The 14777-nt window shown below is 40.9% G+C and overlaps 2 protein-coding genes across 6 annotated transcripts in view; both read right to left on the reverse strand.

The window, feature by feature from the left end:
• LOC135550975 (AF4/FMR2 family member 4-like) overlaps window positions 1-2860 on the reverse strand; it is a 28197-nt gene extending 25337 nt beyond the window's left edge. For all 5 annotated transcript variants that reach the window (XM_064982301.1, XM_064982294.1, XM_064982300.1 and 2 more), the window contains exon 1: window positions 2576-2860. The gene's annotated coding sequence lies outside the window, so the exon portion shown is untranslated. The remainder of the gene's footprint in view (window positions 1-2575) is intronic.
• An 869-nt stretch (window positions 2861-3729) lies between these two features.
• LOC135550976 (zinc finger CCHC domain-containing protein 10-like) lies at window positions 3730-11080 on the reverse strand. The gene is made up of 4 exons (XM_064982303.1): window positions 11013-11080; window positions 8088-8249; window positions 7425-7469; window positions 3730-5794 (listed from the first exon to the last, which is right to left on the reverse strand). The coding sequence occupies exons 1-4, from the start codon at window positions 11051-11053 to the stop codon at window positions 5542-5544; spliced, it is 501 nt and encodes a 166-aa protein (XP_064838375.1). The 5' UTR covers window positions 11054-11080; the 3' UTR covers window positions 3730-5541.
• Between the last annotated feature and the right edge of the window lie 3697 nt (window positions 11081-14777).

Consider the following 14777-nt stretch of genomic DNA (forward strand, 5'->3'; position numbering starts at 1 on the left):
CGCACCAGACGTGATCAGGACACGCTGGTTGAAATACCAAAACAAACTCTGAACCAACTATATTAATTTGGGGACAGGCCATAACACATGAAACATTAATGGACATTTAGCTAGCTGTTGCTATCTTATTTGTCATAAGAACCTTCCTAGGTTCTGGCCTTTCTAGGGAGTTTTTCCGAGCCACCGTGCTTCTACACCTGCATTGGTTGCTGTTTGGGGTTTTAGGCTGGGTTTCTGTACAGCACTTTGAGATATCAGCTGATGTATGAAGGGCTATATAAATAAATTTGATATGACTAGCAGCACGTGAAGCATCTAAAATAGAGCCAAGATGCTTGTTGACGCGCACGAGCAGTTTGGAAGACTTGATTGAATAACATGTGTACAATTCTTTAGCAACACAGCCGGTGTGTTCAGCATGTAACAGTGACATACTTACGGGCCGGGCCCTTCCCAACAACGCAGAGAGAAAAATAACAATATATTATTTAAGTTTTTGCTATCTTGGATGGATGACTTGCCCTGTGCATTCTTGCAAAATGTTTAAAAAAAAACACATTTAGGCTACATTCACTCACTGACAGACCATCTGCTGGTATGACATTTGTTAAAACTCAACAAGGATTGCCCACTCACCACCAGATAAAACAATACCCTAAAAATGTCTGTCATAACTCAGCTGTAAAGGCACACTTGAGAGGCTCACACTTGGCCTTAAAACAGTTAGGTTAGCTGACACCACTGAGCCACTGAGCAAACTTAAAACGGGTCCACGCACACAGACAGTGTGATGAAGAAGGCGCAATAGCACCTCTTCAACCTCAGGAGGCTGAAGAAATTTGGCTTCTCACCGAAAACCCTCATTAACTTTTACAGGTGCACAATCAAGAGCATCCTGTCAGGCTATATCACCGCCTGGTACGGCAACTGCACCACCCACAACCACAGGGCACAATGCATCACCGGGGGGAAAACTACCTGCCCTCCAGGACACACCGACAACACCCAATGCCACAGGAAGGTAAAAAATATCATCACATACAATAACCACCCGAGCCACAGCCTGTTCACCCATCTAGAAGGTGAGGTCAGTACAAGTGCATCAAAGCAGGCACAGATATTGAAAAACAGCTTCTATCTCAAGGCCATCAGATTGTTAAACAGCCATCACAAGCACAGAGGCAGCTGCCTTCCTACAGACTTGAAATCAGTAGCCATTTTAATAAATGGAACACTAGTCACTTTAATAACGCCACTTTAATAATGTTTACATATCTCACATTACTTCTCATATGTATATACTGTATTATACACCATCTATTCTATACTATCTATTGCATTTTGTTCATAAACAGAAAACTGCCCCACTTATTTACATTGTAACAAGAAAAACGATTAAAACTTACTGTCTACTGTACCAAGAATTATGCTTGCCACCAGAGGGCATGTCTCAGGGAAATGAGTAATTATGTAGCAACTATTAAAACTTGAGGCTGCCCTTCCCCCACCGTAACACTTAAAATGGCTTCCTAGAACCAGAAAGTCAACAGTCATTGGAGAAAAATTTATATTTAGCTCCGTTTTGCTTTTTTTATTAAATGGGACAAAAGCGAAGACACTGGGGTTCACATTGAAGAAAGTATAACTAAACACATGATTATTGTTACAGCAGTGCTCATGTAAAGGGAAACCCCAAAAACATTTTTTTTAAGAGTATAGTACTACATGACCACTAAACCAGGGATGCATGTAATGCCATCATGCATTGGTCTGGTTTGATATAAAAATCTGAGAAAAATACCTTCAAAGAAAAATGTATTCGTTTGTGTATCAACACCCAGTGAGTGGGTCATTTAGGCAGAGAGGGTTCTCCATCCTTTTTTTTTTTTACAGGCAAAGGCTGATGAGTGCCTTGATAGATTTTTATATTGTTTTTTTTTGTTGCAATGACAGAAAAGTATTGACTTTATTAGTTGTAAACATTACAACAAAAAATACTAATTTACTTCGGACTCATTCCTGTCTAACTTGTTTGTTGTAATAAAACGAGTGAATTTATTAAATCACATGTTCAACGGACTTCCAAACAAAAATTACCAGAGATTATCGCTGAATGTCTGACTCGCGGCTTCAGACAGTTGACAAAACACTCATGAACGATACCGTTAGCCAACTTGCTAGTTGTCCCAAGCTTCCATGCAAACTTACATATCAACTAGTTAACTACAGTAACCACAAGTGTAAAATAAATATTTTCCCCTTAAAGTCGGAAAAAGACTCGATTCTGTCAACAAATGTTAACATTTGAATAACATTGTCAACGGTACGAAAACTTTCAATGGGACGTGACAATGGATTGGTAATTAGCTTGCTAGCATTGGCTAACGACGTACAACGTAAACTAGAGATATCCTGTTGCTCGCTAATAGTAACTACCACTTGCTCGATATTACTGGCAACCTAGCCACCTTTCATATACACACAATAGCTAAATTGCAATGCAAATAAATTGTTACCATAACAGCTAACTAGTATATAACAGTAAACATTTTAACTAATGTTAGTTGTTTATTACCTCTTGTCTTCTTTTTAGGCCCAAACCATTATAGCTATTGGAAAGCCCTTTCTCTTTGTCTTTTCCACTTTCCAGTTAACGAAATGGACCCGACAAAAATGTAACAATGATAGTAAAAATACTCAAAACGTGTGAACAGGCTACATCCTCTATCAAGTATTGCTGCGATAACAGCAAAATAATTAGTCATTATTTTTTCTATAGATTTTTGTAACAAAAGCTAGCAAGGTGCCTAACTAGGCAGCGATGAGTAGATGCATGAAAGCCAGCAGCTGGGATGAATTCGGTTCCCTAAACTTGATCACGTGATCATGGCGTATTCTCAGGATTCGGATCATGAATACTATTTTTAGAAAGTCATATTGTTATTGTGTTTTTAATAGATACATCAATGAATGAATTAATCAGACAATAAAATTGCTGAAAGGAAGTTATTCTGAATGCGTTCAACGAATTTAATCATTTGACCCAGGCGTCTTCTTCTTCTTCAAATGTCTGTTGTCGGTTCGCAACCAACTGAAAGGTGTTGCATACACCGCTTCCTACTGTACTGGAGTATGATTGGTTAGTTGCCCTACCAACTAACCTTACACTCATTAAAATAAAACTCACCACTATTCCACTACTTGGCCCTATTTGACGGGACAAAATCGTTCAAAACACCTCGTGAGTAAAATCTCATACACCCAAGTACTTCTCTGCAGCTGCCACCACATCTATTTTCTGTGATTGACGTTCCATTTCTGTGGTAAAGCTGATAACCATGGCTATAAAAGCTCAGAAACCAACCTTACTGAAGCACACATTATTCCTATCACTCTCTTTTGGCCTCATGCCCTGTATCCGTCTTCCTCTCATTTTCACTGCATCAGCATATGACACCTGTACTACTCTGATCCTGGCAATCTCAACCTGCGTTTCTCCCACCAGACAATTCTGACCATGGGTATCCCTACAGTTAAAACATTCTACATTTTCATTTGAGTAATTTAGCAGATGCTCTTATCAGAGCGACCTACGAGAGCAATTAGGGTTAAGTGACTTGCTCAAGGATACAGACAGATTTTTCACCTAGTCGTCTCGGGGATTCGACAAAGTGACCTTGACTTTGTTCCATCTGAGAAGAAAAAAAATGAAAAATACCAACAAGTGAAGACACTTGCAACTGCCAATTTATTCAAACATGAATAAAGGATGTGGCACTAGGTAACAAACAAATCAAAAGCACAACTAACAGGAGGGCAGGGGGATTCATTGGCATGATCACCGTTTGGCTGTGCCAAACAGAGTCCATGCTAAATTCCTAAAATGGCAGTTTATCAGTCAATAACATTTTTCTGTTTATAATCATCTGGGGGTAAAACATGTTTTAATAATAAAAATAATCAATAACACAGTTCACACTACAACCAGATCCAAGTTGTACTGGGCTGGTTGTTTCGGGAATTGTACTGGGAGAAAAACAACATGAAAAGAAAATGTCTGAGCCAGTACAGTACAGTTCTGGTTAGCATGATAGTGTGAAAAGGGCCAATGCATCTAATGCTGCAGGCCCTCCAAATTACGCATTACATATCTTTCAGCAGCTACATAACTGCACATTTGAAGTGTCACTCAAAAGCAATAGAAGGAAGTACAGCAGGTTATGTAAAATGCACATTTTTAAATCTAGACCAATTATCAAACTGATTTGAAACTAAGTTGAGATATGACCACACGTCTTCACTGACTGTACAAGGGAGAAATGCAGGAGAGAGAAGACATTCTGGTAAATACAAAATTCCTCACTGTTTGTCAGGGTTGGGGAGTAACAGATTACATGTAGTCAGTTAAATGCAATCTTAATTTAAAAACAATTTAACCAATCAGTTACATTACCAGCAAACATATTGTAACTAGATTACAGATCCTTTTGAAAAACTAGATATCTTCTTGGATTACTTTTAAATTCTGAAAGGACGTTGACACCTTTCTATTCTCACAAAGCAGGTTTCCAGTAAAGTACCAAAAAAAAAGTCACGACAGGCTCATGTAAACAGCAAATTTGTCAATAAACTTCCAAAATGTCAACAAAGCTAAATACGCTAGACAAGGGGGGGGGGGGTTACTTTTTTTAAATGTGTGATGAACTTCACAGGGTGGTGAAAGTACAAGGTGATGAGCTTGTTGCTCCTTTCAATAAATATTAAGGGTGTTATTCTGGTGACATGACGACCGATGTTTGATTGCCGTTTGACAAATTAAAATAAACTCGCTCTTTTGTCCATAATAGTCTCATCATATAGGCTACACCTGAACTCTATCTGCGAGCTCTTGTCTAGAGCGCACATTCGCTATATAACTCAATATTGTTTCTGACAAAACTATCAGACGAGTTGAAAATTCAACGGAAATCAATCTAACTTGTATTTTCTATTCGGTACATGAAAATTTAACTGCAAGAGTAATTTATGTGCACTACGTCATCACACACAGGCTTTTATCCACAAAAAGTCAATTTGATGGAAAGATCTCTGCTGAGAGAATGCAGAAATGTTATTCATGCAGCTTTTTTAATATTGGCATTAAAATCTGTTGCCAATTGGATGGAAACCTAACTAATGACATTCAATTTAGCATTGAAAAAAATGTGCAAGTTTAAGTTTGTTCCACTTGAGCGAGTCTGGTCCCTGACTTGTGAACACTACCATGACACACGAAATGCATTTGATGGATCCCCCTTTTAAATGCCTCTTAAGAAAGTAATCCAAAAGTAACCAAAACTAATCAGATCACATTACGGATTACAATTGGACAGGTAATTAACTAGTAACTAACGGACTACATTTAGAAAATAACCTACGCAAACCTGCTGCTTGTTCATTACAATTTACACCGTATGCTTTGTAAGACAACTCCTGAACAGCTAGAGGGTCAGAGTGGAGCTCAGGTTAATGTCATGGTGGAACACAATACATAAATCTTTTTCATTTCTTCTTTTTCTTCTTGGGAGGACCTTGATCTGAATCACTTCCTTCTGATGAATCAGAGGCCGAGCTGCTTGAACTGCTAGAGGAAGAGGAGCTAGAGCTGTCAGAACTGTCACTACTGCTGTCACTGTCGTCCGACGAAGAGCTTGAGGAGTCACTACTGTCAGACGATGAGTCACTGGAAGAGCTGTCAGAGTCACTGCTGCTGCTACTACTACTACTACCACCATCACCACTTGCATCCTTTGACCTGAAAGCAAGTGGTACAATTTACGAAGCCATTATTACATAAGCAGAATAGTGAATACATTACAGAAGGCATATTGCAGGCATAGCCTAGATCTCTACTGCATATTTAAGAAAAGTGTGTCGAGTGGACTATGCTCTACCCATTTCAGATCTAAACTCAGCAAAAAAAAGAAACGTCCTCTCACTGTCAACTGTGTTTATTTTCAGCAAATTTAACATGTGTAAATATTTGTATGAACATAACAAGATTCAACAACAGACAAACTGAACAAGTTCCACAGATATGTGACTAACAGAAATGGAATGTGTCCCTGAACAAGAAGGGGGGGGGGTCAAAATTATCAGTCAGAATCTGCATTTAGTAATGCAGTTTTTTTAACCTTTATTTAACTAGGCAAGTCATTTGAGAACAAATTCTTATTTTCAAGGAACAGTGGGTTAACTGCCTTGCTCAGGGGCAGAGCGACAGATTTCTTCTACCTTGTCAGCTCGGGGATTCGATCTTGCAACCTTTCGGTTACAAGTCCATCGCTCTAACCACAAGGCTACCTGACGCCCCACAGTGCATGTCCTCCTCATGGACTGCACCAGATTTGTCAGTTCTTGCTGTGAGATGTTACCCCACTCTTCCACCAAGGCAAGTTCCCGGACATTTCTGGGGGGGGGGGGTCCCAGACATGCTCAATGAGATGGAGATCCGGGCTCTTCGCTGGTCATGGCAGAACACTGACATTCCTGTCTTGCAGGAAATCACGCACAGAACGAGCAGTATGGCTGGTAGCATTGTCATGCTGGAGGGTCATGTCAAGATAAGCCTGCAGGAAAGGTACCACATGAGGGAGGAGGATGTCTTCCCTGTAACGCACAGCGTTGAGATTGCCTGCAATGATAACAAGATCAGTCCGATGATGCTGTGACACACCGCCCCACACCATGACAGACCCTCCACCACCAAATTGATCCCACTCCAGAGTACAGGTCTTGGTGTAACGCTCATTCCTTTGACGATAAAAGCAAATCCGACCATCACCCCTGGTGAGACAAAACCATGACTCGTCAGTGAAGAGCACTTTTTGCCAGTCCTGTCTGGTCCAGCGACAGTGGGTTTGTGCCCATAGGTGACGTTGTTGCCGGTGATGTCTGGTGAGGACCTGCCTTACAACAGGCCGACAAGCCCTCTCTCAGCCTATTGAGGACAGTCTGAGCACTGATGAAGGGATTGTGTGTCCCTGGTGTAACTCGGGCAGTTGTTGCCATCCTGTACCTGTCCCGCAGGTGTGATGTTCAGATGTACCAATCCTGTGTCTGTAGAAAGGCCTCTTTAAAGTCCTAATTTTCATAACTGTGACCTTAATTGCCTACCGTCTGTAAGCTGTTAGTGTCTTAACGACCGTTCCACAGGTGCATGTTCATTAATTGTTTATGGTTCATTGAACAAGTATGGGAAACAGTGTTTAATTCCTTTACAATGAAGAGCTGTAAAGTTAATTGTATTTTTACGAATTCTCTTTGAAAGACAGGGTCCTGAAAAGGGGCCGTTTTCTTTTTTTGCTGAGTTTATCTACAACAGTCATAATGTTGGAACAATTTTATGGGGTTTAGAGCTAAAAAAGTGACGCTGTGATAATTACCTTTTCTTCTTAGTTTTTTTCTCATTGGAGCTTTCCTTTCCTGGTCTGAATAGTGAATAGAGATTTGAGTTAGTTACATGCCGTGGCTGAAAAAATTCCAAAGATTATTCTAAACCAACCAGGGGAAAATAAAAGTGAAAAGAAACTTGGCAACACTTATGAATCATTGTACAGAGGAAATTAAGTCCCAATGGCGAGTTATACCGCATCTCCTCTCGATAGCAGTACTAGACAGTTGAGGCTGGGTTACAGTAATAGCCTTGTAAATACTGTCACAGACTAATTACCGCTGTAACCATACAGCAAACCACCTGTAAACTCAGGCTATTGCAGTAGACTAGCCACAAAATACAGATTTGAAGTAATCAAAATCATGACTATGCAGCCTATTCAAAAGTCACATCAAATGGTAGACACCAGGGTCACGTTCATTAGGGTAAATGTTTTTTTGCAATAGAAAAGGAAAATCAATGTTTCTTATTGGAAATGCTTAAGTAGTAGGCCTACCTCTCCGTTTCCAAAAATTGTCTCCCTAATAGACACGACCAAGGTGACTTTCCACAGTGTTAACATCTTCCGAACTCAAAAGTGATCTTCTATCAAGCTGACTTAATAGTAAGACAGCAGTCACCCAGTACAAATACATACTTGTGGCTGACTTACCCTGTGGCATTGACCTGTTTATTTTTATTTTCTTTCAGTTTATTTTTCATTTCTGTTGTCCTTGATGGCCTGTGAAGGTATTTTCGTTTGCCAGTACACTCATATGTCCAGTGTCCAAACTCCAAACACTTCTGACACCGAACATGTTGTTTATTTGCCTCCCTGTTTGAAAAAAAAGAGACATGAGTAAGAGTTATTAATAACTGTAGGTAGACTTTAACATAGGGAGGGTGTGGGGTGTACACTATGTTAATGGTACCTGGCCCCTCACTACAATGGTAGCAAAAGTTGGATAATCCCTGCTGTTTCTTGGGCCAAATCAGAATAAGTGGAGTCAGGACACTTATTCAGAAGAATTGAGTAGCTTCCCTGACTATCTAAAGCCTTTGTTAAGAGATCTTGAGACCAATGTAGCACAGGTAGTTGCTGGCTCAAGCACTATGCCTGTTCCCCAGTCGCTTGTGTTGTACTTGAGTTTTTAGGAAAAGGCTATACGGGCACTCCTGACTTGCAAACCAGGGATAGCCTCAGGATTTGAGCGTGAAATACTTACACTCTTGTCTCTAACATGTAAGCTCAGCATTTTTACGAACAGCCCCATTACAAGTCAATGTTGAACTAACTAGAAGTCAACTTATTTTTCACAGGGAAGCGTTATTGACCCGACCTTCAGTATGCTGGTCTGTATATATTTTTCCTCACACGCAACAAACAATATGGCCGAGCCAAACCGAACTACAGACCAAATGTTGTCCCAAGCAATCAGTGTAAATATTTTATTCAACATACTGATTTGTAGAGACTTGCATCTTTAAGGCAGACTTCTTTCAAACTGAATATCCATGGGGTAACCATGGTAACGGGCTGATGTTTAGTCAAGGTCAAGTTCTGGTTTAGATTTTGGTTAGTTGTTTTGCAAGTCAGCAGTGTCCTTGTAGTCTCTTCCGAGTAGTTTGTTAGCTGGCTGTAATAAACAAATGAACACCTGAGCTCAATTTCAAGTCACATAGCAGAGTCTGAATACTTATGTAAATAAGGTTTGTTTTTTAAAACATTTGCAGAAATTTCTAAAAACCTGCTTTCGCTTTGTCATTATTGGGTATTGTGTGTAGATTGCAGAGGAAAATGTTATTTTTAATGCATTTTCAAATGAGGCTGTAATGTAACATGTGGAAAAAGTCAAAGGGTCTGAATACTTTCTGAATGCACTGTATATGGTTTGGTGCACCGTATATGGTTTGGTATTGAAGTAAAGTTAGTTTTACATTGAATATTCAGTTCTCTCGCCAATAGCTATTGAACAAAGCACGCCATGACATTTTGATATCCTAAATCACCAGAGGATGGAGAATAGACATTTGTGTGAATTGTTTTATTTATTCAGATTTCAAATGGATTGTTCTCTATCAGACTATAGTCGGGTGAACAAAACTTTCCTGTGGATATTTTGTCTCTGACTTTTAGTTACCTCGCAAGTAAGTTAGCTAGAAAGTTAACGTTAGTATGCGGATGCCTTAACTATGTTCGGTTTGCTCCTAGCGGAACTTGGCTAGGTAAAGTGAACGTCTGACTCACATTCTCCTTCAAGACATTCGCTTGAAAAACGAGAAAAAAGCTTCAATATTACTGTCACTCTTGAGACGCCGTGGCCAGTATACGCTTCGTCAAAATAGATTTGAAAAGTTATATATTTCTTTAGTTCTGGTTTTGCCGAGCAGTTCTTTGTCACACAATTTTACATCAAAGATGTTTGGTGCAGGATTTCTCAAGCAAAATAAGTTGTATAAAAATCCCTAATATTGACCAATTACTGACAAAGGGGTGTAGGTTTTGGCTACCAAACTTCAGCTTGCCTAAAGAAAGTGCACAAACCAGTAGGGTCCATCTGCTGACCAAGTATTACATTCCGCGCCCACTACGCATAACTTACTACATGTCGTGCTCACCGCTGTGTACCAGTGTTCTATTTTTTTTATTTAACTCGGCAAGTCAGTTAAGAACAAATTCTTATTTACAATGATGTCTGCTGGGGAACAGTGCCTTGTTCAGGTGCAGAATGACATTTTTACCATGTCAGCTTGTGGATTTGATCCAGCAACCTTTCGGTTACCGGCCCAACCCTCTACCAACCTTAATGCGAGGGAAGTTGCTAACAGAACCGCAGGAAGGCAAGTTGGTGCTCGATAATAATAACTAATAGGAGTTGGCAGGGTGAAAAATACGGCCTGTTTTTCCATGATTACTTCAAAACTACAGCAAGCAGCTGGGCCATATGGTATATGAAACTGGGCTCCACAGCAGATGCAATTAACTAGTTTTTAATCAGAAAAAGCATTGTTAAAAATGTCATGGTTCCTGCCTAACATTATTGTGCATTAGCGCCACCTAATGTACTGGAGCACCCACACCTGTCCTAGCTTAAACATTCACCCAGATATAATGGGGATTCCAAACGCCCCAAATTGCAGGCTGCAATTGCACCCTAGCCAGAAAAAAATACCTTTGCTTAGACCAAAACGTCACAATTTAGTCATAAATACACGAACCTTTCGGATGGGAAGCATAAGGACGCTTTTACCCAGCTAACGTTAGCGCTAACTTATGTGTCGGCTGTCCAACGTGCAGACAGTATATCTATGCTTGTTAGCCAAATAAACATATACTATTTATTACATGTAACCATTTAATAAGTTAACTTTGTACATCGTTATTGCCCACATCTCAAACAACGTTGTAGGTAACGTTACAGTAGCTAGTTAACGTTGGTTAACTAGCGTTCAGTAATAATATTATTGTTAACTAATTAGCCAAATATTCGCACCTCAGCATTACTTATTGCTCCAAGTAAGCACGGTGATCACTAAATACGCTGAATCGTGTAAGTACACCAAAATTCTTAAGCATTTTAGTAATAACCAAACTTACGCTTGCCGACGGGCAATAATTCTGTGCATGGGTGTCGCCATGTTGCAATTTGGTTGAAATCTAGCTACTTCCGGGATGGCGAAACAAAAAGATTCCGATTGGGCGACATGAGGACACCACCAACCAATCAAAAGCCTATGGTTGATGCCAACGATGTGTAGAAACCCTGGATGACGCCCAGAGGAGCTGTATTGAAGCCACCGCGCAACCATCTTGGTACTCCTCATTTGTAAAAAATATTTTGGAATCTATAGTTTGGAAGCTATAGAAATGTATTCAATAATGTCTACATTCGTTTTTGACACATTTATTTATTCTATTACAGACACCTTAATGCATACGTTTACATTAAATTATGTGAGCTACACACACATATATATCAATATTAGAGAGCACCCTTTGTTACTGTCCCCACTACAACAGAAAAAAAATACTTAAATATATGTACTTTTGTCCTTGAAACACTTAAGTGAATTACTGTAGAATTCCATTCATTCCTATGGAGAACTGCTCCTATTTGGGAGTGCCAATATGGCTGACCGGTGGCTTCAAAGCCACTCAATGGCCAATAGACAGCATTAGCAATTCAGGGTTTATTATAATTAATTTACCAGGTAAGATTTTATCCAGGTAAGTTGACTATGAACACATTCTCATTTTACAGCAACAACCTGAGCAATAGTTACAGGTGAGAGGAGAGGGGATGAATGAGCAAATTGGATGCTGGGGATGATTATGTGGCCTTGTTAACACCCCAACTCTTACAATAAGTGCCATGGGATCTTTACTGATCACAGAGTCAGGACACCCAGTTAACATCCCACCCAAAATATAGTACCCTACACAGGGCATTGTCCTTGATCACTGCCCCGTAATATTGCTATTTTTAAACCGGAGGAAAGAGTGCCTCCTACTGGCCTTCCATCACCACTTCCAGCAGCATTTGGTCTCCCATCCAGGACCATCGCTGCTAAGCTTCAGAGGTAAGCCAGCTGCGGGATACAGAGTAGTATGCAGCTTGTTGCTCTTCTATGTTGAATAGTTATCCCAACAAGACATCTCATCTACTGACTTGTTATTAAAAGTGGATAAATATTCAACTTCAAAAGGTCTATTTGATAAAAATATATATTTTCATTCATATGTCAAATAGTCATCAAGTACGACCCAGCAAACAAATCAAATCGTATTTGTCACATGCTTACTTTCAAGCCCTTAACCAACCAGTTTAATGAAAAATAGGAATATACTTCCAATTTTTTTTCTTCAAATGTAAACTAATAAAATAACAATAACGAGCTTATATATCAATGTGCAGGGGAACAGGTTAGTAGACCTGTTCAACCTAGACTTGGCGCTCCGGTACTGCTTGCTGTGTGGCAACAGAGAGAACTATTTATTTATTTATGACCAGGGTGGCTGAAGTCTTTGGCAATTTTTAGGGCCTTCCTCTGACACAGCCTGGTATAGATCCTGGATGGCAGGAGGCTTGGCCCCAGTGATGTACTGGGCCATACGCACTACGACAACATTGACGACAACATTGACGAATACGCTGATTCGGTGTGTTAGTTAGATTACTTGTTGGTTATTACTGCATTGTCGGAACTAGAAGCACAAGCATTTCGCTACACTCGCATTAACATCTGCTAACCATGTGTATGTGACAAATAAAAATTTGATTTGATTTGATACCCTCTATAGCGCCTTGCGGTCAGATGCCGCGAAGTTGCCATACCAGGTGGTGATGCAACCAGTCAGGATGCTCTCCATGGTGCAGCTGTAGAACATTTGGAGAATCTGAGGACCCATGCCAAATCTTTTCAGTCTCCTGAAGGGGAATAGGCATTGTCGTGCCCTCTTCACGACTGTCTTGGTGTGTTTGGACCATGATAGTTCGTTGGTGACACCACGGAACTTGAAGCTCTCGACCTGCTCCCCTACAGCCCCGTCGATGAGAATGGGGCAATGCTCGGCCCTCCTTTTCCTATAGTCCACGATCATCTCTTTTGTCTTGATCACGTTGAGGGAGAGGTTGTTATCCTGGCACCACACTGCCAGGTCTCTGACCTCATCCCGATAGGCTGTCTCATCATTGTCTGCAAACTTAATGATGGTGTTGGAGTCGTGCTTGACCATGCAGTCATCGGTGAACAGGGAGTACAGTAGGGGACTGAGCACTTACCCCTGAGGGGCCCCCGTGTTGAGGATCAACATGGCAGATGTGGTGTTACCTACCCCTAACACCTGGGGCGGCCCGTTAGGAAGTCCAGGATTCAGTTGCAGAGGGAGGTGTTTAGTCCCAGGGTCCTTAGCTTATTGATGCGTTTTTATTGATGAGTTTTGAGGGTGCTTTGGTGTTGAACGCTGAGCTGTGGTCAATTAATAGCATTCTTACATAGGTGTTACTTTTGTCCAGGTAGGAAACAGCAGTGTGGACTGCAATAGAGATTGCGTTATCTGTGGATCTGTTGAGTCGGTAGGCAAATTGGAGTGGCTCTAGGGTTTCTGGGATAATGGTGTTATGAGACATGATCAGCTTTTCAACGTACTTCATGGCCTTTCAAAGTACTTCAGTCATTCAGGCAGGTTACCTTGGTGTTCTTGGGCACAGGAACCCTGGTGATCTGCTTGAAACATGTTGGTATTACATATTCGGTCAGGGAGAGGTTGAAAATGTCTGTGAAGAAACTTCACTGACATTTGGTCAACGCATGCTCAGAGTACACATCCTGGTAATCCGTCTGACCCTGCGGCCTTGTGAATGTTTACTTGTTTGAAGATCTTCCTCACATCGGCTATGGACTGTGATCACACAGTTGTCTGGAACAGCATGCTTCATGCATGCTTCAGTGTTGCTTGCCTCAAATCGTGCTTAGAAGTTATTTAGCTCATCTGGTAGGCTGGTATCACTGGGAAGCTCGCGTCTGTGCTTCCTTTTGTAGTCCGTAATAGTTTGCATGCCCTGCCACATCCAACGAGCGTCGGAGCCGTTGTAGTAGGAGTCTGCATAGTCTGCATAGATGCTTTGCATGTTTGATGGTTCGTCGGAGGGCATAGTATGATTTCTTATTAGCATCCGGGTTAGCGTCCTGCTCCTTGAAAGCAGATGTTGCCTGTAATCCATGGATTCTGGTTGGGGTATGTACGTACGGTTACTGTGGGGACGACGTCAACAATGCACTTATTGATTAATCCAGTGATTGATGTGGTGTACTCCTCAATGCCATCGGAAGAATCCTGGAACATATTCCAGTCTTTACTAGCAAAACAGTCCTGTAGCTTCGCGTCAGCGTCATCTGACCACTTCCGTATTGAGCGAGTCACTGCAACTTCCTACTTTAATTTTTGCTTGTAAGCAGGAATCAGGAGGTCAGATTTGCCAAATAGAGGGCAGTAGCGCGTGGGAGAGGGAGTCTAGCAGAAAGCGGGTGCGGGTGGGAGCGGGATGATGAAATCTGTCCCGCTCAGACCTCTATTCTGCACCATGACAGTGAAGCCTGCAATGCTAGAGAATTTTATTACTGACTGTGTCAGTGTGAAAAATGGGGAATTACCTAGGGAAACTGACAGATCAATAAAGTTGCATACTGCCATACTGACTAATGCAACCCACATTGCAATGAAAAAACATCAGAATATCAATCTTCAATCATTTGGCCAATGGTTTCATCATTTGATTCAAGTCTACCGTAGTTTGATTGAGGCAAAAATGCTAGCTAATGTAAGCCAACTTTTGGCCAGCTCTCTCTCTCTAACGGTACA

The sequence above is a fragment of the Oncorhynchus masou genome, chromosome 12 (genome assembly GCF_036934945.1).
Source record: "Oncorhynchus masou masou isolate Uvic2021 chromosome 12, UVic_Omas_1.1, whole genome shotgun sequence".
In the NCBI taxonomy this organism is placed as follows: Eukaryota; Metazoa; Chordata; class Actinopteri; order Salmoniformes; family Salmonidae; genus Oncorhynchus; species Oncorhynchus masou.

Coding starts and splice junctions, on each gene's coding strand:
- LOC135550976 (XM_064982303.1), bottom strand. CDS start 11,053: ATGGCGACACCCATGCACAGAATTATTGCCCGTCGGCAAGC. Junction 8,250..11,012: donor ATTATTGCCCGTCGGCAAGC/GTAAGTTTGGTT, acceptor TTTTTCAAACAG/GGAGGCAAATAAACAACATG. Junction 7,470..8,087: donor AAACAGGTCAATGCCACAGG/GTAAGTCAGCCA, acceptor TTCACTATTCAG/ACCAGGAAAGGAAAGCTCCA.